General features: G+C 43.3%; 1 protein-coding gene across 1 annotated transcript in view; it reads right to left on the minus strand.

The window, feature by feature from the left end:
- LOC115158608 (src kinase-associated phosphoprotein 1) overlaps positions 1-22,786 on the minus strand; it is a 34,619-nt gene that overhangs the window by 1,834 nt on the left and 9,999 nt on the right. Inside the window, exons 5-11 of the mRNA XM_029707774.1 lie at positions 14,863-14,943; positions 14,695-14,778; positions 14,445-14,569; positions 14,273-14,336; positions 13,289-13,477; positions 12,681-12,734; positions 12,219-12,328 (exon numbers count right to left, since the gene is read on the minus strand). Of these exons, the coding sequence (XP_029563634.1) occupies positions 12,219-12,328; positions 12,681-12,734; positions 13,289-13,477; positions 14,273-14,336; positions 14,445-14,569; positions 14,695-14,778; positions 14,863-14,943 (707 nt within the window). The remainder of the gene's footprint in view (positions 1-12,218; positions 12,329-12,680; positions 12,735-13,288; positions 13,478-14,272; positions 14,337-14,444; positions 14,570-14,694; positions 14,779-14,862; positions 14,944-22,786) is intronic.

Below are 22,786 nucleotides of genomic sequence, written 5' to 3' on the forward strand. Positions count from 1 at the left end.
ACAGGGTAATTGAAGGTGGAGTACTCCACTCACAATGGCTAATTCATGTGCTTGCTGATTTTAAGACAACTGAAGCAAGTATACACATTTTCTTCTGGAAAGGTACATGTTCTATTACCTGTGTCCATTTCTAAAACATGGCCCTAATATCTGAAGTCATAAAAACATGTTTTATTGTGGAAATCTAGCTTGAATAGTAATCTATAAAAGGAGAAACAGACAGATTGGGGCATCAGAGAGTAGGAACGAAACAGTTTCTCTCCCACGGGGCTGTCGCAAATCCATTCCTCCAACCACAGTGACAGAAAGTTGTATTTATCTCCCTGGCCCATCTGTGCAGCCAGACAGTCCAACATCCTCCCTGAGAAAGCTCTTTTTGATTATCAGCGCCGCCATTTTAATACAACAGCTACATCGCCACAGTGTTCCAATGGCAGCGTAGGTCTGTCAAGCGTGCCAACTCCATCTTCTTCGCTGCTTACTACGGGTTCATCCAGAGTACGCCTGCTGGAAGGGGAGGTCTCGTATAGAAAGAAGCACAGGGAGTAAATGTATTCTTATGACAATGCCCTAACTTCAATCTCTCCTACCTCCTACAGATTCCCCTCCTTTAATTTGGTGTAATGCGTATCTGAATTTTGGATAGAATGATCTTTAATTCTCAGGAGAAAATACAGTGGGGTTATGGATAACACCTTTCTGTGGGCACCAAGGTGCCATGCCATTTCCATACCAAGACATTGTTCTTCAATTTTAAAATAATCAAGTGGCCCTTCATGACAGTCTGGGATGTTTTCTGTGCAGTGGTGGACTTACCATTAGGCAGAAGAGGAATTTCCCTCAGGCCTCACATCATCAGGGGCCTCATGAACTGGACATAATAAAACTCCAAAATACTAGTAACAAAATATATATATATTTTTTTTTTAATCTCATAACAGCTGCCTATGAGATATGTTGAAGTAAATTACATTAAGATCAGAGGAGGCTGGTGGGAGGAGCTACAGGAGGACAGATGGAATCAGTGGAACGGAGTCAAACACATCAAACACATGGAAACAACGTGTTTGACTCCGTTCCATTGGTTCCATTCCAGCCATTACAATGAGCTGTCCTCCTATAGCTCCTCCCACCAGCCTCCTCTGGTTAAGCTAGATGAAACAGGACTCACTCTCACAGCTGGCAGTTGATTATATAAAGCCTTACTATAGCCTATACCTCAGTCATGAGAAAAATAATACAATTGATTTAGGCTACAATCATTATTATTACATGAATTATTGCATGCTAAATGTTTCTGATCGTGATAGATGAGCAAACAAATAAATTAACTACCACCTCCACTTATTTGCCCAGCCAGAGAACAATTAACAAAATATACAGACGGAGATTCGGTGAAACAAAATCACATTGATTATCAGACAAATCGGGATAGGCCAGGCTACAACGAGTGAATAGCAAAATCCACTTGTTAAACTACACAACATGCTAGCAGAATGTTCTGATCATTATATATATCAGAATAAAGACAACACTTCTACATAGCTAACATTTTCCCAGCGTAATTGTAGGCTTACCAAATATGCAAACGGAGATTCGGGGAGAACAAAAATCTGACACTAATTGATTTATGAAGACGAGTCCCCCACGCTTGTCTCAAAGCAGGCGATGGCGCTGTGCCGATCAAAACAGTGCTGACATTTTCATCTAGTTGACCACACACGGGTATTACCTTAATTTTAGTATAACGATTGGATATGACTTTGGGAGTTTCAGTAGGCCCATAAGCAACAATTTGATACATGCCTTCAATTGCATTAGGCTACTTTATTTCAATTATTCCAATATTGAGTTTGCCTCTCTCCTCGCTTTTCTAAGACAAGAGCTGTTTTCCTTTTCTCCTCACACCGCTGCCGCCCGCCTCTGTGGCACTGTTCTCAACACCACTTTAAATCAATAGGCCTATTTCTCTAGAAATCTGTCTTTTTTCCCGGTTCGGGCTTACATTTCTGTGATGTTGGATCGGGCACAGACTCTGCCTGGGGCCTCCACATCACTCTGTCTGCCCGTGTTTGAGTGCCCTGAATGTGTATCATATCAGCTGCTGTGTGTTGGGAGGTGAGTGAGGACAAAACAGCGCCATATTGCGGCGGTGCGTTGACTCGTTGACCTCGCTGTGACTCCTTCACTGAGAGGGAGTAAATGACAGTGGGCAGAGCCGGCTCAGAGAGGGAGGGAGGGAGCGAGTTGCCATGACAACACCTGCAGCACACCAGCACCATCGTTTATTTACCACTCAAGGGTCTGGCTAATGGTGGCAGGAGGACAGATTGACTGCTAACGATGCCTGAAGAGGGAGAAGGTTGGTTTGACTGTCTCTCATGCAGGAGAAGGAGCACTTTGTATGCCTGCCAGGTCACCGTGACAGCTACGTGACCCTATTCCCTGACTTCTCCCCGAGCTCTGCGTTCACTCCTTTTTGTAGAGCATCAGGTTCTGCTCACGTTCCATAGTCATATTCTGTCTTTTTACTATTTCTCTTGATGCATAAACAACACGCAGACACGGACGCGCAAGCAAACACACAGACACACGTACAGTACATACGCACTCACGGACACACACGTACGCAGGAGGATTGCTAATAAGACTGACACATGAGGCATCTGTCCTGCACTACCAGCTGACTGAAGCAGGCCTTGGGCGTGATGGAGCACAGGAAGTCTCTCATTGCCCTGCCGCTGAACCCGCCGCCTGGGTGTTACAATCTCTCCCTCCTCACCGCCACCCTCCATCTCCCTCCCTTCTTTCTCTCTCTCTCTAGCTACCTCTACCTCTCTCCATTTCGCTCTCATCCACAAGGAAAGTCATGAAGCACACACTGCAGTGCTGCGTCTCTCTCCACTAGTCACCCTAACAAAGAAACAGACACATTTTACAAACCGCAGCCCCTGATCGATCCAACACCATATCTGGTCGAAGCATTTTGCTCACACAGGTGGACTGGACTGCCTTAGGTGTTCTGGAAATATTTTTGTACACACACGTATCCGACCATTGTAGGGGAAAAAAGTATACTTATTTTGACAGATATGAATATTCAAAATAAATTCTAGCAATGCCTGTTTAGAGATTTGGACACATTGTTTTTTAGGGTTGGTGATTTCTTTGTAAAAATCTTCAAAATGTTTTGATCCCAGTACTAAACAGGCAATCTTGTAATTTAATCAATGAGATGGATTCAAAGTCGAGAGATGACTGCGCATCAGAGCCGTCTAAAATATGAAGGAACAAATAAATGAAAAGAAACAAGCCGCTTCTCTTCTAAGGCCGTTTTGGGATTACAGGATGACTCTAACTTAATAGCAATTTAAAGTGGATTTGTGTATGCCACTGAGTGTCTGTAATGATAGCTGTTTACGCCGCCCCTCATTTATAATAATTAGGAAGAATGGATAGGGGTTGTTCAGGCACAGTTCTGGGCTATTGGCTGGGCCTGAATAATGACCTTACTGTAGTTGACCGGTAGATGACCGCTGCCTCCTACGTGACCCCAAACCCCAGACTCTGCTCTCTCTCCCCCTGCTACTTTGGGTGGTAAATAAGATGTCTTTCCCTGTCTATAGCCACAAAAGCAGCGAGGGACTTTAAAGGGATGTGTGACAGAGAAAATTATATATAAGGGGGGGGGGGGGGGTCACACAAAGGGATAAAAGGTTCTTCCTTTGTCTCTTTCTTGCTTGACTTTTCCCATGTGATTGTTTTTCCTCCCTCTCCCTTTTCTTCCACCACATTCACATGGTGGGACCTACGGGCAATGGGCCAACTGGGGTTGCCGTGGGTTTGAGGCAGTTGAGGATATGAGAATATGGCCCTATGGCAAATAAGATACTCCCATATTTCCTACACTAATAAAATACAATTTAATACAAACGAATACAACTTAGGTAGGCTACAATTCCATGTATATAGCCTCGCTATTGTTATTTACTGCTGCTCTTTAATTATTTGTTACTTTTATTTCTTGTTTTTTTAGGTATTTTTCTTAAAACTGCAATGTTGGTTAAGAGCTTGTAAGTAAGCATTTCACTGTAAGGTCTACACCTGTTGTATTCGGCGCATGTGACAAATACAATTTGATTTGATGAATTTTCTCTAAATTTACAACAAGATAGATGTAATGAGAATAATCAAATCAGTTAGTTCTGCTTTAATTGCATTAATAAGGGCTTTTAATTAATTTAATCAATTCTAAATTGTGTTTGTGTTTTTTTCCTCTAGCTGCAAACTTCAACATAATTGATAGCCATTTACTTAGGGTAAAGTTCATGTTGATTTAAGAGTGGGACATAGCCTACTAGCGTAAATCAGTCTCAGAGTGCGTGTGTTGTCAACTGTGAAACGTTCTCAGTATTATCAGTTAGTCACTGAAGTCAGCCACTAGATGTCACCACTGTCCATGTTCTTGATGGCGCTAACGGGCCATTGAAGACTGGAGGAGGCCGGCATGGAACAGTCGTCTCTCTCTCTCTTGCTCTCTCGCTCTCTAATTTCAATTCATGGGCTTTATTGGCATAGGGAACATATGTTAACATTGCCAAAGCAAGTGAAATAGATAATAAACAATTAACTGTAAACATTACACTTACAAAAGTTCCAAAAATAATAAAGGCATTCCAAATGTCATATTATGTATATATACAGTGTTGTAATGATGTGCAAATAGTTAAAGTACAAAAGGGAAAATAAATAAACATAAATATAGGTTGTATTTACAATGGTGTTTGTTCTTCACTGGTTGCCCTTTTCTTGTGGCAACAGGTCACAAATCTTGCTGCTGTGATGGCACACTATGGTATTTCACCCAATAGATATGGGAGTTTATCAAAATTGGATTTGTTTTAGAATTCTTTGTGGGTCTGTGTAATTTGAGGGAAATATGTGTCTCTAATATGGTCACACATTTGGCAGGAGGTTAGGAAGTGTTCACATAGCCTGTCTTCTCTTGAGAGCCAGGTCTGCCTTTGGTGGCCTTGCTCACTGAGTCTGTACATAGTCAAAGATTTCCTTCATTTTGGGTCAGTCACAGTGGTCAGGTATTCTGCCACTGTGTACTCTCTGTTTAGGGCCAAATAGCATTCTAGTTTGCTCTATTTTTTGTAAATTCTTTCCAATGTGTCAAGTAATTATCTTTTTGTTTTCTCATGATTTGGTTGGGTGTAATTGTGTTGCTCTGTGGGGTCTGTTTGTGTTTGAGAACAGAGCCCCAGGACCAGCTTGCTTAGGGGCTCTTCTCCAGCTTCATTTCTCTGTAGGTGATGGCTTTGTTATGGAAGGTTTGGGAATCACTTCCTTTTAGGTGGTTGTAGAATTTAACGGCTCTTTTCTGGATTTTGATCATTAGTGGGTATCGGCCTAATTCTGCTCTGCATGCATTATATGGTGTTTTACATTGTACACTGAGGATATTTTTGCAGAATTCTGCATGCAGTCTCAATTTGGTGTTTGCCCCATTTTGTGAATTCTTGGTTGGTGAGCGGACCCCAGACAACACAACCAGAAAGGGCAATGGGTTCTATAACTGATTCAAGTATTTTTAGCCAGATCCTAATTGGTATGTTGAATTTTATGTTCCTTTTGATGGCGTAGAAGGCCCTTCTTGCCTTGTCTCACAGATCGTTCACAGCTTTGTGGAAGTTACCTGTGGTGCTGATGTTTAGGCCAAGGTATTTATAGTTTTTTGTGTGCTCTAGGGCAATGGTATCAAGATGGAATTTGTATTTGTGGTCCTGGCAACTGGACCTTTTTTGGAACACCATTATTTTTGTCTTACTGAGATTTACTGTCAGGGCCCAGGTCTGACAGAATGAGTGCAGAAGATCTAGGTGCTGCTATAGGCCCTCCTTGGTTGGCGACAAGGAGGGCCTCTCTCCCTCTCTCCCGCCCCCTAGCTCTCTCTCTCCTTGTGAGGTGCACGTCCCGGGTGGACAGAGCAGAGTGGGGTGGAGAGAGAGAGCGAGAGAGAGAGAGAGAGAGAGAGAGAGAGAGAGAGAGAGAGAGAGAGAGAGAGAGAGAGAGAGAGAGAGAGAGAGAGAGAGAGAGAGGGAGAGAGAGAGAGAGAGAGCAGAGAGAGATGGAGAGAGAGAGAGAGCAGAGAGAGAGAGAGAGAGAGAGAGAGAGAGAGGGAGAGAGAGGAGAGGAGAGAGAGCAGAGAGAGAGAAAGAGAGAGAAAGAGAGAGAGAGAGAGAGAGAGAGAGGGAGAGAGAGCAGAGAGATGGCAGTGATTGCTAGAGTTTAAAGGAGCCTGGATGGGTTTACATCGTAAATCTCTCCCCACTCCAACCCTGCCGTTCTACAAGAGTGCCTCTGGGAATACCGGAATGTGGCAGCTGACCTGTGGAGCTGTGTCTTTTGATTCCAGCTAGCTACATAAATTATAGTCCTGGAATGCAGGACAACCCAACGGATTAGTGAGAAACATGCTTAGGAGTCAATATAAGCAATACGGATGTTAGGAGAGCAAAGGTTTACTAATTGCAGACATTTTGTCAGCAAATTCATGATATATGGTACATGTACAATAAACAGGCCCAACCTGTCAGTTCTGCATAATGAGAACTCAAAACAGTTAGCATTTTAGTATGAATAAGTAGGCTCTATCCAGTAGTTAGTATAGTATATCCAAAAATGATATAAAAATGGTAGAGCGTTAAATAGCATGGATCTTTATCAGGAGAATCTATAACAGAAAAAAATCCCACGCTCTAAAATGTCATTACAAAGCTAAAAGCTATAGAAGACAGTGCAAGCTCTCAGCAATAAAAGGCCAGTGCAAAGACATAAGATAGTTGCTATGTGTTTCTTTGTGGACGGGAGACTGGGAACCAAGTTCATCATCCGTGAAACCAGCGGCAGACTCTGCCAGATTAATCTAGTAAAACGAATGGAATGAATACGAGTTGTGGCTTTACTCATATGTTTACTTTCCCACTGACACACACACACACACACACACACACACACACACACACACACACACACACACACACACACACACACACACACACACACACAATCCCCTCTCATATAGACACAGTACAACCCCCCCCAACAAAAAAACCCTGCAAAAATGCACCTCTTTACAGTAAGTTCTCGCTAGATCAATAATGATTGATGGGGGCTCTTTGTATAATCGTCATGTTCTACTCAGTTCATAGCCGTACGACACAGCGCCTGTGGCTAGCCCCTAGCCTGGTCTGCACTCCGGTAGTCAATCAAATCGCAGCTTAAAAATAACAGTTTGTTAGCACCATTGATTTAGCACTTAGAGCGTGTCCTTTCTACCTTGTAATTATGGTCAGTGTTGACATAGAGCACACACACCCCGCCTCCCCCCAACACCCTAAGCCTCTGTTCAGGAGAATTTATGGGTCTTAGTTTTATATGGCCATTTTATGTCTGTGTTCCCCAGTTAGAGCAAGGCTTGAGCTGCAGCCAAAGGCCTGTATTTCATTCGTCGAGGTCAGGGTTCCAAGGAAACCCCCGTTCAACTAAATAGTCTGCTCCACTGTTGAACCAGAGGGAACAGGGATTCCCCTCCCTTAACGCTCATTAAAACACACGATTGCCATGTAGTGTCCTAATCATGTCATTAATGTCATTCATGAGGGAAATATGATACAAGGTTATGACTCTGAATGGGGCACGGGTGGACTCATGTCACACTAAACCAAAACCTTCCATTCAGAAACAGACAGGAAGGAATCGCCTCTAAATGAATTACAATGAGGCCCTCACTTTCATTCCATTAAGGGACTGCTAGAATGCTCTGTTAGAATGCTCTGTTAGAATGCTCTGTTAGAATGCTCTGTTAGAATGCTCTGTTAGAATGCTCTGTTGCAATGCTCTGTAGACTATCATGTTATTATGAAAACTAAGGGGAAAAGCTTGACAAAACAAGAGTAATCTGTGTCACTATAGCTGTGTACCAGACAGTACAGCTACAACCAACCAAGAGTTGGTCTGTTACAGTGAAAGGTAGGTAACCCAACACCTATACCAAATGGTAATACTGTAGAACTCTGGTAATGTCTTCCTGATACACCTCCAATAAATTCAGAGCAGGTGGCATTATTCTTCTTCTATGAAACATGTAATGGGTTGTTTTGACATTCCCCTATAAACTAGTACCCTTAGGGCTCTATTTTCGGCTGGTGTTAAACCACGCTCGTTGGCAATTTCAACCTGCTATTTTACAACCCTTGCACCAGGATTGGTAGTTTACCTGTCATATATCAGCTCACTTGTGCTGAGGTGGGAGGGGTGGCAATATCTGAGGTGTGTGCTTAAAAAGCGCCAAAGTGTCAATTTCAGGAAGTGTTGGTGGGGATATTTAAGACCAAACAAAGGCTGGTCTTAGAGGTAACATGTTGGTTATGGTAAGGATTTTGTCCAGCGGAAGTGCTACCTATCTACTCGTGACGCACAGTGCCCATATGCTCATGGAACAAGAGAGGAGATGTGCTTTTTGTGCCAGTAACCCTCGTATATATATAAAACATATATCAATTTTTTTCCCATTTCGCATAATTTGTTGAAAAATCAAGCATAGTCTCCCCTCAATGAAGGGTGTTTTTTTTGTTCTGCCCAATGCATTCAGCAAGTAGTCCTACTAGTAGCCAAGCCTATCAATAAAGGCTTTGACTCCTGAGACTGCTTTGAATCAAATCACCAAAGCTTTTTTAAAGGCCCAATGCAGACATATTTATATCAATATCAAATCCTTTTTGGGTAATAGTTTTCCATAAAAATGAACAAAAATAGCTTTTTAGCAAAAAACGACACTATGATATATATATATATATATATATATATATATATATATGCAAAAGTATGTGGACCCCCTTCAAATTAGTGTATAAAATCGAGCATACAGCCATGCATTCTCCAGAGACAAACATTGGCAGTAGAATGGCCTTACTGAAGAGCTCAGTGACATTCAACGTGGCACTGTTATAGGATGCCACCTTTCCAACAAGTCAGTTCGTCAAATTTCTGCCCTGCTGCAGCCGCCCAGGTCAACTGTAAGTGCTGTTATTGAGAAACAACAGCTCAGCCGCAAAGTGGTAGGCCACACAAGCTCACAGAACGGGACCGCCGAGTGCTGAGGTGCTTAAAAATCGTCTATCCTCTGTTGCAACACTCACTAGCAACATCAGCAACGTTCGCCGGGAGCTTCATGAAATGGGTTTCCATAGCTGAGCAGCCGCACACAAGCTTAAGACCACCATGCGCAATGCCAAGCGTCGGCTGGAGTGGTGTAAAGCTCGCCGCCATTGGACTCTGGAGCAGTGGAAACGCGTTCTATGGAGTGATGAATCACGCGTCACCATCTGGCAGTCCAACGGACAAATCTGGGTTTTGCCTGATGCCAGGAGAACGCTACCTGCCCCAATGCATAGTGCCAACTGTAAAGTTTGGTGGAGGAGAAATATTGGTCTGGGGCTGTTTTTCATGGTCCGGGCTATGGCCCTTTAGTTCCAGTGAAGGGAAATCTTAACGCTACAGCATACAATGACATTTTAGATGATTCTGTGCTTCCAACTTTGTGGCAACAGTTTGGGGAAGGCCCTTTCCTGTTTCAGCATGACAATGCCCCCATGCACAAAGCGAGGTCCATACAGAAACGGTTTGTCGAGCTCAGTGTGGGAGAACTTGACTGGCCTGCACAGAGCCCTGATCTCAACCCTATCAAACACCTTCGAGATGAATTGGAACACCGACTGCGAGCCAGGCCTAAATGCCCAACATCAGTGCCTGACCTCAATGATTATTTTGTGGCTGAATGGAAGCAAGTCCCTGCAGCAATGTTCCAACATCTAGTGGAAAACCTTCCCAGAAGAGTAGAGGCTGTTATAACAGCAAAGGGGGACCAACTCCATATTAATACTCATGATTTTGGAATGAGATGTTCAACGAGCAGGTGTCCACATACTTTTGGTCATGTAGTGTATTTCTCAAGGAAGAATTTTGCTAGGACTGTCTGGGAGTGGTCTGAGTGGGGAGGGAAAACTTCAAACTAGCTCTTATTGGCAGAAAGGTTTGGAACTCTCTTTGTTATTGGTCTATTAACCAATTCACAGCCTGGCGATGTCACCAGGCAAGCTGAAAGCTCAGCCCATGCAACTCACGCTGATTAGACGTTCCTGTATAGGTTGTATTTTCAACCAGCAACTATCAGGAAATAACACTGATCCATTTTTTTCACTCACACTTTTACAGTGTTAGTTTCATCACCCGTTGTACAATAGCATACAAAACAAAGGAAAAATATCATTTTGACTGCACTGGGCCTTTAAAAGATTAAGTTTGGGAGCAGAAAAACAGTGAGCTGACATCCCCTTTTTTTGTTGTAGCCTATTGTACATTATTTTAGCCATTATTTAATTTCTCTTGTTCAAATATCCATCCCCATTTCCATAGAGCACCTCTCATCTGGTTACCAAAGACGGCTGCTCCAAACATATTTCAATGATTCAGTCATATAATGCCATATCAACCGTTGGCCTAGGCTATGTCTTGCTTATTGAGAACGTGCCTCACACATACAGTGCCATTTACAAGAGCCTAGTATTTTTGATTTGAGGAGAAGTGCGATGCGTAAAGACATGTGGGCTTATACTCCCTGAAGCCAATCCCAACGTTGACTACCAACACGCCAAACATTTAGAGCAAAAACGGGATGTTTTTTCAAACTTTTGCTATTAGTTGTTACTGTAGCCTATGCTATTTAATAAACTGTAGTATCAATCCACAGTGTACTGGGATTAGAATATTCTGTGCCCCCAGCCGAATTGGAGTTGATGACAACGCAAAGACCGTCAATAACCGATAGAACTTGAGACAGCAGCATGCAGTATTAAGTCACGACACGCGTTGATTGGCCAGTGCGTGGCCAAGCCCTCCTCACACCTTAAATGTATTTATTCATCAAAACCCAGCCCTTTCGCGCCACCGCCAGCTATGAATATAGCAACAAATATTTCGGACACACCCCGTGTCCTAGACCATTGTGTTAGGCTCGTTAAAGAAACGTCTTTATCTGACACTGCAGAGGAGACCACCTTGTTCGGCTAAGAGTTCATTAACTATTCCACTGGAAGACTGGAAATGATCCTTAACTCTTTCTACAACATGTCAAATAGTACCGCTTATGCATACTGTAAAAAACAGGATATATGATAACACACGAATCCAAGCCTTCCAATACTGCTTCAATCTGCAAACAAGGTCCTGAAAAGCTTCGAGGGCGGCAATGCCCAAATTGCAACAGATTGATTTCCAGTAGAGAGGCTGTAACACGTAGATACACTGCATGTTTCTACACAATGGCCATAAAACACAGGGAAATAGATTGAAGGAAAAGAGCTGAGATGCAGGATGCTTCACCTGCAGTTTGTGTTCAACACAGCAGGGGTTTTGCATGGCTGCTCTCTCAATTAACCCTCATGATACAGATACAGACTCAGTAATGAACCCCAATACCATTATAGAAGATCTGATGGGCATTTCTCCCCCAGTGGCTCAAGGATAGACAATGGAGGGGTTGGAATAGAATAGAATTGATTAGAATAGAATAAAACAGAACTGTTTAGAATAGAATAGAATCTACACGTAACTACCAAAATAAAGGAAACACCATAAATTGTCTTAATAAGGCGTGGGGCCACCACGAGCCAGAACAGCATCAATTCACCTTGGAATGGATTCTACAAGTTTCTGGAAGTATATTGGGGCGATGCAACACCATTCTTCCACAAGAGATTCCATAATTTGCTGTTTTGTGGATGGTGTCTCAGCAAACGCTTCAAAATCTCCCATAAGTGTTCAATGAAATATGTTTTTATGCTCATCAAAACATTCAGTGACCGCTCGTGCCCTTTCGATGGGGGTATTGTTACCCTATGGGAGCATGGCCATAGTAGGCAAAATAATGGCCAAAATAATGGCCAGCCCAGCATTTTTATACATGACCGTAAGCATGGTGGGATACCAGTTGCTTAATTAACTCAAAAACCACACCTGTATGGAAGCATCTGCTTTCAATATACTTTCTATCCCTTGTTTACTCAAGTGTTTCCGTTATTTTTGCAATTACCTGTATATAGCATGTTGATGAAGTGCATGAAGGAACTGTGACTGGCGTTGTTGATGCTGACCTTACTGACAATGTAGATGAGGTCACCTCTTTGGAAGGCCAGCTCGTCAGGCTCGTCTGCCTCACAGTCCCACAAGCCCTGGTAGTAATTGGCATAGTCTATGGACCACCCTGAGCAAAAACACACAATGCTGTTACCTAAAATATTACACTTGAATCGAAAGTCTAAATATCAAAACACTTTGAATAACTTGAATAGTGAGTACTACCCCTATCAAAACTATATTTATCTGAAAGACACACCTACACACCTCCTCTCTAGAACAGCAGCTTGCTGATATCATATGTCCTTCCTACCCTCATCTATCTTGTATTAACATAAACAGCTGGCAAATTCTGACAAAGATGACTTTGCGAAAGAGGAGAGGTTGATACAGATCATTGAAGGGTCATCCAAAATGTTGTTTGTTTTTTACTTTTTCCTATTTTGCCGGTCAGTGAATGCTGTGAGTGGGATTCAGACCTGATTTCATGCTCTTCTCACTGATCTCCTCAGTGGATCCTGGAATGTCATCCTCTGGAAAACACAATGAAAACAAAAGAGGTGAGACATTTAAAAAATAACTTTCCTGAAACAAAATCATGCACTTTCTGTGTTGTGGAGATGTAGGGTACAGCCTGTCTTCCCACCACCTCCCTTGGCCCTCCAGTGCCTTTTAAGAAAATCTGAGAGCAGGGTGAGAAAGTGAAAAAAAAGAGACTGCCATTCGATACACCATCTGTGGTCAGGGTCTACTCTGTACCCATCCCAGATGGCTTTCTATGGTGAAAAGGCATATTTCTCTCCAACCAATGATTTCGGCAAAGGGGAAACAGAACCTTTATGTATCTCAAATGGAGGTATGGATGATGACACGGAGAAGTCACCCCCTTTGGTTGTTCTCAGGACCCATTTAGCCACCCACCTGCATGTGGGACAGTCCTGTATTTCCTCTATAACTACAGCCACACCTCTGACGCTCTTATTAGGATAACATGATTTATAATGTGTAATTAGTCTTTGAGTTACAGTGATAGTGATACACCTCTAAGGGGTTATGAGAGCGTGTGTCTGTGTGTCTGTTCTCATACCTGGGAGCACCTCGTAGATATCATCCTCTTCCCCCCCCTGGCTGGGCCTACCTTCCTCCTGGCTACTGAGAGAGGCTTTGACCTGCTGGGGCAGGACTGGGAAGGGGGCGGGCCACGGGGGATGGCTGGCCACCCCCTCAATGTCATCATAGGTCTCATCCTCAAAGGGGATAAAGCTGGAACTCAAATCTGCATAGAACACAGGCACGGCATAAATAATGAGCAGTATCTCTGTATAGATCACAGTAAGAGTCACATCCCCTTGTAGTAGATGGCATCTGACATCCCCTGTTGACTGTATTTTCAAAAGATCTGTGAAATATCTCGTCATTCTGATGGACATTCGTGGACACCTTTGATGACCAGCCGGGGGGAAAAGGAAGTGAACAATCTCAAATTCACCCAGCATAAACCAACAGCAAACAGGGAGAAAAACCTTTGCCTCCAACTCCCTGTATATCTGGGTCTTGTATAGTAGTAAAAGTGGACAAGACAAATGATGTGGTGTCTGTTACTTCCCGCAAGTCAGCCCATTTCAGAGCAGCCGGTGCAGCCGGTGCAGCCTGCCTCTCTCAGACGGAGCAGCGCTGTGATTGCTGGCGACTGGGCACTGCAACACAGGGTATCGGCTCCTCTGTGATACACCATTGGCCAGGCAAAAATCAATGCCGCTAGAGGATAACCAGAAAGTCTACCAATACATTTCCCGTAAGGAGGAAATCGGTCGGGGGGGGGGGGGGGGCCTGCGTGACATGAATGCCTTGTGACGTGGTGGATGAGGAGGTCAGGAAGGAGTCTGATTGGTCAGTTTGGGGATGGATATATTTGGGAATGGATATAAACGGTTTATTTCCTGCCCTTTCAGGCCAAAAAGTCAGTGAGGCAATACCAATCTAACAGACGACAAGAAAACTAACACAATCATCACTGTATCCTTTTCTATTACTGTGTCTTTGAAATAGCTTTGGAAATATGTTGACATACCTTTCAGGACAAAGTTGATCTGGTCCACCCATTCCCTGGCTTCTCGCGGACTGCTAGCACTGAACTGGGGAGGATAGCCACCGTCATACAATATGATCATTAGGTCAGACTGGTATGCTATGAAACATCACTGGGAGGAGTCCCTTGTATTGCTTTTGTACTGTACACCCACCTGGAAGGAGTGTCGGCCAGGGGCACTCAGCTCAAAGCAGGCATTTTTCTTGGAGTCTTTACGTAGGTTGGCCACCATCTCTGCACTGTAACCCTTGATATAGAAGGAGCCCTTCTGCTGCTTGTCTGAAGGAAGAACAGTGTTAACTCAATCTCCTCACCCAAATGTTCACATGTATGAGTTCCAGGCATAAATAACTGTACATGGATAAATTGTATGTCTTAGTGTGACGTGAGGGTTTCAAACCGACCTTTGTCACTCCCAAAGTAGTAGAATATTGTGTTTTTGAGGACACACCATCGCTTTTGCCATTCTAAGCTGAAGAAGCTGTGGTCTACATGGAAAACGGAATGAAAACAAGTCTTTGAATGAGCATTCAACGTGACATATTTGCATCATATTTGACTCCATAATCTACCTTGTCGTTTCTTCTCCAGGTAGCCTTGTTTCAAGATGTTGCTGAGATCCTGGGCTGCCACCATTTGGATCTCCTCAAAGTCTGTGGAAGATCACAAAGTAGGATGTAAACAAAATCATCAAATCAAATGTTATTGGTCACATACACCTGGTTAGCAGATGTTATTGCGAGTGTAGCGAAATGCTTGTGCTTCTAGTTCCGAAAGTACAGTAATATCGAACAAGTAATCTAACAATTCCCCAACAACTACCTAATACACACAAATCTAAAGCGGTGAATGAGAATATGTACATGTAAGTATATGGATGAGCAATGGCCGAGCGGCATAGGCAAGGTACAATAGATGGTATAAAATACAGTATATACATGTGATATGAGTAATGTAAGATATGTAAACATTATTAAAGAGGCATTATTTAAAGTGTCATTGTATGAAGTGACGAGTGATCCATTTATTAAAGTGGCCTGTGATTGGGTCTCAATGTAGGCAGCAGCCTCTCTGAGTTAGTGATTGCTGTTTAGCAGTCTGATGGCCTTGAGATAGAAGTTGTTTTTCAGTCTCTCGTTCCCAGCTTTGATGCACCTGTACTGAGCTCATCTTCTGGATGGTAGCGGGGTGAACAGGCAGTGGCTCGGGTGGTTGATGTCCTTGATGATCTTTTTGGCCTTCCTGTGACATCGGGTGCTGTAGGTGTCATGGAGGGCAGGTAGTTTGCCCCCGGTGAAGTGTTGTGCAGACCGCACCACCCTCTGGAGAGCCTTGCGGTTGAGGGCGGTGCAGTTGCCGTACCAGGCTGTGATACAGCTCGACAGGATGCTCTTGATTGTGCATCTGTAAAGGTTTATCAGGGTTTTGGGTGACAAGCCAAATTTCTTCAGCCTCCTGAGGTTGAAGAGGCGCTGTTGCGCCTTCTTCACCACACTGTCTGTGTGGGTGGACCATTTCAGTTTGTCTGTGATGTGTACGCAGAGGAACTTAAAACTTTCCACCTTCTCCACTGCTGTCCCTTCGGTGTGGATAGGGGGGTTCTCCCTCTGCTGTTTTCTGAAGTCCACGATCATCTCCTTTGTTTTGTATTGTTGACGTTGAGTGAGAGGTTGTTTTCCTGACACCACACTCCGAGTGCCCTCACCTCCTCCCAGTAGGCTGTCTCTTCGTTGTTGGTAATCAAGCCCACTACTGTTGTGTTGTCTGCAAACTTGATGATTGAGTTGGAGGTGTGCATGGCCACGCAGTCGTGGGTGAACAGGGAGTACACGAGGGGGCTGAGCATGCACTTTTGTGGGGCCCCAGTGTTGAGGGTCAGCGAAGTGGAGACATTGTTTTATACCTTCACCACCTGGGTGCGGCCCGTCAGAAAGTCCAGGACCCAATTGCACAGGGCGAGGTTGAGACCCAGGGCCTCCAGCTTGATGATGAGCTTGGAGGGTACTATGGTGTTGAATGCTGAGCTGTAGTCAATGAACAGCATTCTTACATAGGTATTCCTTTTGTCCAGATGGAATAGGGCAGTGTGCAATGTGATGGCGATTGTGTTGTCTGTGGACCTGTTGGGGCGGTATGCAAACTGAAGTGGGTCTAGGGTGGCCGGTAAGGTGGAGGTGATATGATCCTTGACTAGTCTCTCTTGGGTACAGGAACAATGGTAGCCATCTTGAAGCATGTGGGAACAGCAGACTGGGATAGGGAGTGATTGAATATGTCCGTAAACACACCAACTAGCTGGTCTGCGCATGCTCTGAGGACATGGCTAGGGATGCCATCTGGGCCAGCAGCCTTGCGAGGGTTAACACGTTTAAATGTTATACTCACGTCAGCCACGGAGAAGGGGGGGGGGGTGCAGTCATTGTTAGCGGGCCGCGACAGTGGCACTGAAGGTGTTTAGTTTGTCTGGAAGCGTGACGTCGGTGTCCGTGACGTGGCTGGTTTTCTTTTTGTAGTCCGTGATTTCCTGTAGACCCTACCACATACGTCTTGTGTCTGAGCCGTTGAATTGCGACTCCAACTTGTCCCTGTAGTGGCATTTTGCTTGTTCGATTACATTGCAGAGGGAATAGTTACACTGTTTATATTCAGTCATATTCCCAGACCTCTTTCCATGGTTAAATACAGTGGATCGCGCTTTCAGTTTTGCGCGAATTCGGTATTTGTCATGGGTATTTGTCATGGGCTCCATGTTGAAGATGGTTCTCTCCTGCTCAAAGAGCAGTTACAGGCCACACTGCGGCAGGCCCGGAATCAAATACACCACTGTAGCTTTGGGGAAACTGGGATCAATACATTTACAGCACTTCTGCTGCTATTGCTGTTGTGCTGCAGATTAGCAATGCAGCAGATACGGGGAATGACCAGATTGGGTCTCTGTATGGCTCCCTGGCCTGGAGCTTCAGTCATACATTGACTATGCACCTCAGAGGCCTTTAGGTGTGTGCTATTAACTGACCCGGGATCTAACAAATGTGCTATGGAGAGCCGTACCATGTTACAAGTGTAGCAGTGTAAATGAAGGGCATTTAAACATCCACTACATCTTAAATGGCCATTCCTTGTCTCACTTTAGGATTACATGTAGGATTCCACAGTTGACTGGAATTCAACCAAGGTGCCTGTCCTCCTGAACATGGCAAAACAAAGCTCAATCCTGATTCTCAATTCATCTGTCATCGGGCTTCAACCTAGTTACCAAGGAGGGAGGATGGGGGAACAGGTGGCCTCCTTTGGTTTGGAGTGCAGGAGCCGTTCTAAAACCCATTTATACTAGTCTGGGTGACCTTTCATTCAGACCACTGATGACAGGGAAAGAGGCCTGGAATCCATCCCCTTTGAACCAGACCTTGACATCCTAAGAACAAAACCAAACACGCCGCGCCCAACTGTGTCTTCTTGTCCAAACAAAGTATATGTTTAGCCAAGAGGAGCCTCTCTCTCGTTTATTATAAAACCCAAAACACGAGAGAGGAGGAGAGAGAGCTGGTAGCCTGGAGACTGCACTGGTAGAGCTGAAATTCTCCCCTAGCCGAAATGTCAGTGGCTATCTGCTCCTGTCGTTTTAGTGTAGGCAAATTAATCTGGTCCAGAGTGCAATGGAATCAAAGTCATATCTGAACGTCATGCCGTATAAGAACCATTAGAGATTCATGTTATAAGCCAACGTGCAACAAGGTAACCCTTCACTGTCCGCTGTACCTCGCAGGTCCTACTGAAATATGAGGTGGTCACAGCTCAGAGTGAGGCCCCAGACACTGCATGACAGTAGCACACATTCATATGTCACCCTGCTTTGTGGATGACTGACACATGTCAGGATCTAGCGCTACGCCGCTACAGATTGTTTTGTCAAAGAGAACCTGATTCAGTCCATCATAACAAAAGGCCCGTCGTTAGGCTTCCCCCGCCTCATCCATCCAGTGCTCTGTTCATTTTTCTAGGCCTGCCTCCCCGTCACAGCACCTTTCATCTGTCTACTTCCTTCCATCTTCATTTATTTCAAAGGTCATGCCCAGTTAATAGTCAAGGAGATATAAAGTCAACACAGGGACGGGACTGTTAGATCTGTATGAATCAGTAAACAACACAGCTATGGCTTGACCAACGAGAGCTCTTTGACCAGGCCTCATGGTTTAAAGCATGTGTTTCATACTGGGTTTCAAAGATATCGGAACGGTCAAGGAATTGCTTTTAAGAATCAGAATCAGCTTTATTCACCAAGTACATTTACACATACTCAGAATTTTACTTGGCAATATGGTTCTGCTAGTGATAGACAACATTTCGAGACAGAGTTACAGCTCGAGGACCAAATTTGCAAACAGTTAAGGGGCTGGGGTTTTGAATGATTCTTGCATGGTTCAGGGTTCTACCACAGGGTTCTACCACAGGGTTCTACCACAGGGTAGCACCTGTTAAGTTTGCATACTGTGCATTCAGAAGTCCTACTCCTCTGACATGTTATTGATCCCACCCCTCTGTATGACATATGCTGATTGGCCGACAGCAAGCAATACCTCATCTTATGAAAATACTTATCAACAGCTATAACAATGTATCTACTCTTGGTTTAAGTCAAAAGTTAATAAGACTGATTAAAAACATGCATGATTTACATAAACCCTAAATACAGAATCCAACATGTTTAAATTATGATTTTTCTTAACACACAAACACATAAGGAAGCAACGAGATTATATTTTCTCCAAACTGAAAGCCAATGAAGGCTTCACCCAAATCCCAGATGAAGGCTGTTCTTCTATCAATCGTAGATTGCATTATCAATTATTCAGCTCTATGCATCTACTTCATTTTCATTATTTTCCTGTTTTAATTAGTGTCATTCACATCATTTATATTGTTATTAATAACACAGCTATACACACCTACAAAAATCCCATGTTAACCCCTAAACCAACGTGATATAGGATGCATGTGAGCTGCCATAGCAGTGTCATGGCCACTCTCTCTCATTTGGTTTTTCCCCCCTTCAGTCTCAGCATGGTGTTACGAGCTCAGCAGTGATCCAGCAAGAAACGCTTGATTTATGTGATAATGACCAGAAAGTGTTAATGTAGTCGCCCATTAAAATCCACTTTAGTTATGCTGCAAGTCAATCAGAGGCTGGCTTTAGAGTGAATCAAAATGAAGGCAAATGGAAGGTGGGAGGACTAACATTATATATCTATACTGCTATAAACGCAACAAATATGTTGGGAAAACAATACATCATTTAAAGAGGCTTTTTGTCGCTGCAGGATGAGGAGAAATCAAACCAAAATGTAGGGTATTTGATGTTCCAACTTATTTCACAATTTTTCTTTCATCTGTAAAAAAATAAAATAAAATAAAAACATTACCCATCTGCATGAAGCATTGCTAATGACAGGGTGTAGGCAGAGGAAGTGAGATCACATGGGGTGAGGGCAATGCTACAACAGACAGGAAGATTTACATTGAGTGATATGAAAATCTGGAGGTAGGCTTGCCTGGTGTGCAGGGTGCTGCCCGGACTCAGTGTGTCGGCTCAATGTGAAACCACCCTGAGTAGGTGTCAACATTAGCCCGGGTTAAATTACTCATCATTACCTGGAGGGCCATGCCTTACACAGCTGCCAACAGGAGAGGACTTTTTCCTGTCCGCTTTTAGGTGTCTCCCAGACCGGTCCAAGCTGGTCCAGGTGGGTTAGCAGAGCAGGTGAATTGATGACACACCTCTTTACAGATTGGGTAGGAACCATACTGTTTCTTCTCAGTTTAGTCCTTGGATCCCTGGCGCTAGCCTCTTTCCCCTGTGTCTGTTGCTGTGGGAGATACTGCATTGTGTTGGAGCGGAGATACAACGGGGACAAGACCTGACCTCCGTGTGAACCCTGGTGATGAGGTGAACAAGAAGGCAGAGGGAGCCCCCCCAGGCCTAGGGGGGCTGGAGTGGGAGGGAGGAATGGGGCTTTGGGAGACACAGCGAGTGTGACTGCGATCCCTTCCGACGCTGTCCTTGATTAGGAAAAAGGGTCTACTAAGTGCACCCTCACCCCGCCCAGAGCTCCATCTGCACACAGCCCAGGCTAAATGGAGACATTTCTCCTCATTACACGAGAGCCTCCTCCTTCCCTGTGTGTGCATCCCTCCACAAAGCCACCGTCAGGGGGGAGTAGGAGAGAGACAGAGAGGCTCTGAGGTTAAGGACCCAATGTCCTCCCTGCCCCCTTCTCCAACCACTGATCTGATTACGATTTCACTCATCGATACGCAGAGCATATAGAACTCATCCTGTAATGCACGCATCTGAGCACAAGCATACATTACATTAGCAGAGGTCCATGTTTTGTAATGTAAACGGAATGTATGTCATGTATCTGTACTGTGACGGCAACGAGAGGTCGAATAATGCAAAGCAAGGAGGAAAATCTTCGCCTCTGTATGAAGATTCCTCCTCCCAGTGGCTCTGAGAGGGAGCAGATCGCTTGTCTTTGTGTGTCTCTCTGCAGGGTAATAATATTATGTCAGTCCTGCCAGGCTCTGGTGCTTTCACATTCCCCATGCCAGTGTTCAGGCCGGGGCCAGAGGGAGAAATATTAGATTGTGACATCGGGCTCCCCCTGGGTAGCCATAAGGAGTGACTGCAGCGCCCTAAATTCCCTCTCATAGATTAACAACCACTATTCAAATACTTAACTGCAGATATAAGAATCCTTAAATCACAGGGGATGGCTTTCAGCCGCCTCACTGACACTTGGAAAAAACTACAGTGGGGATATAGATCGCAACAATAGAGGAGCACAGCCAACAGGAGAGTTTGTCTGTTTGTGATAAAACACTGGTGATAGTGGCAAGTCAATGAGGGAACATTGGGTGAAAATGTAGAAGTCTAGGTCAGCATAGAGTGGGAATAAAAACTAAAATAGGGATTGAGATGGATTCACTACAAACTGGCAGTTGCCAGGAAGTTCTCTGGAGGCAAAGTGCAATTGTTTTGTTCTAACATTGTGGGTAGCTGAGAAGTAGTTGTAAAAAAAATCCAAACAAACAAAACATGGGATTAATGTAGAATTGTATTTAAAAAATGAAAAGTAAATCCATATTTGGATAAGATAATAATGAATTGCCCTACTAATTGTATATTTTGATATAGGCTATTAAATGAATTGAGTGGTTTTATATTTAAAATATAGCTTACGATCACAGCTTTAAAATGCAATGCAATGCTTTTCTCTGAAAATATAAAATCATATTTTTTTTATATACATACAAATCTAAATGAAGACCTTTCCCTCCAATATGGGAGAGAAAGGTCTAGAATGTTAATGTGTTCTTGATCATGTCATTTGTCTAATGAAAATCTCAGTGATTCCTACATTTGTGGGGAAATATTGATAATAATTAACCATTATAATGTACCAATACATTTCATTTGATGAGAATCAAGAATAAAACTGGTGGAAGATACTGTACATTGTTCTGCAATAAATAAATAGCAAATAAACAAGAGTAGATCTTAAACACATTTCCATCAATGCTTTTTTTTTCACCAACAAGGACATTTTGACCTCAAATTTAGACCTATTTATTAAAATCAACAGCACAATCAAAACAAAATGAATGGGCTGCTATCTGAATCACGATTCTAACATGTCAGTTTGTAAGCAGATTGTTGTAGTAGGCAAATACTGTATGAATTCAGAATTAGAAAATAATATTTATAGCATTTGCCGAAAGAAAATGTCATTTAAATAAAAGAAAATGAACACGTGTGTGCTGTCAGAATTAAATGTAAATGATAGTCTACACAATCATTCTCATCACATAGCTAAAATGGAATGCGATGGGTTCGTAAAGTTGACAGTCCACAATTCTTTAAGAAGTAGGCTATACGGTATTTGAGCATGTTCTAATATAAAATCAGTTTTCAACGGAACGAAATAAAACAAATGTGATTCAAATACTATGCTGCCTTGTGGTTGATTATTTGTACATTATAATAGGCTCCAGAAAATGTGTATGGATTATAGAATATTAATATTTCTTAGACATAATATAGGCTTCATTGAATAAACAACGAAGGCATTAGATTTTTTTCATCAATGTATCATTAATGGTAACATAACTGATCATTTATGAGAACAATAAACACAACAAAACAATAAACATCATTTAGAATATTAGTGTAGAGACAAAGAGCAAATCAAAAAGCTGCTGTTTGTTTAGAATAAGCCTGGCTATTTTATTAGATTCAGTCCATTATTTTAGCATTGTAGTGTGCTTGCTGATTCGTGTTTTTTTAGACCAAAAAAAATCATGATTTTTAAATACATTTAACCTATGGGGCGGCAGGTAGCCTAGTGGTTAGAGCGTTGGGCCAGTTGCTAGATCGAATCCCCAAGGTAAACATCTGTCGTTCTGCCACTGAACCGTTCTGCCCCTAAATCATTGAAC

Source organism: Salmo trutta, chromosome 2, assembly GCF_901001165.1.
Source record: "Salmo trutta chromosome 2, fSalTru1.1, whole genome shotgun sequence".
NCBI classification, from domain to species: Eukaryota; Metazoa; Chordata; class Actinopteri; order Salmoniformes; family Salmonidae; genus Salmo; species Salmo trutta.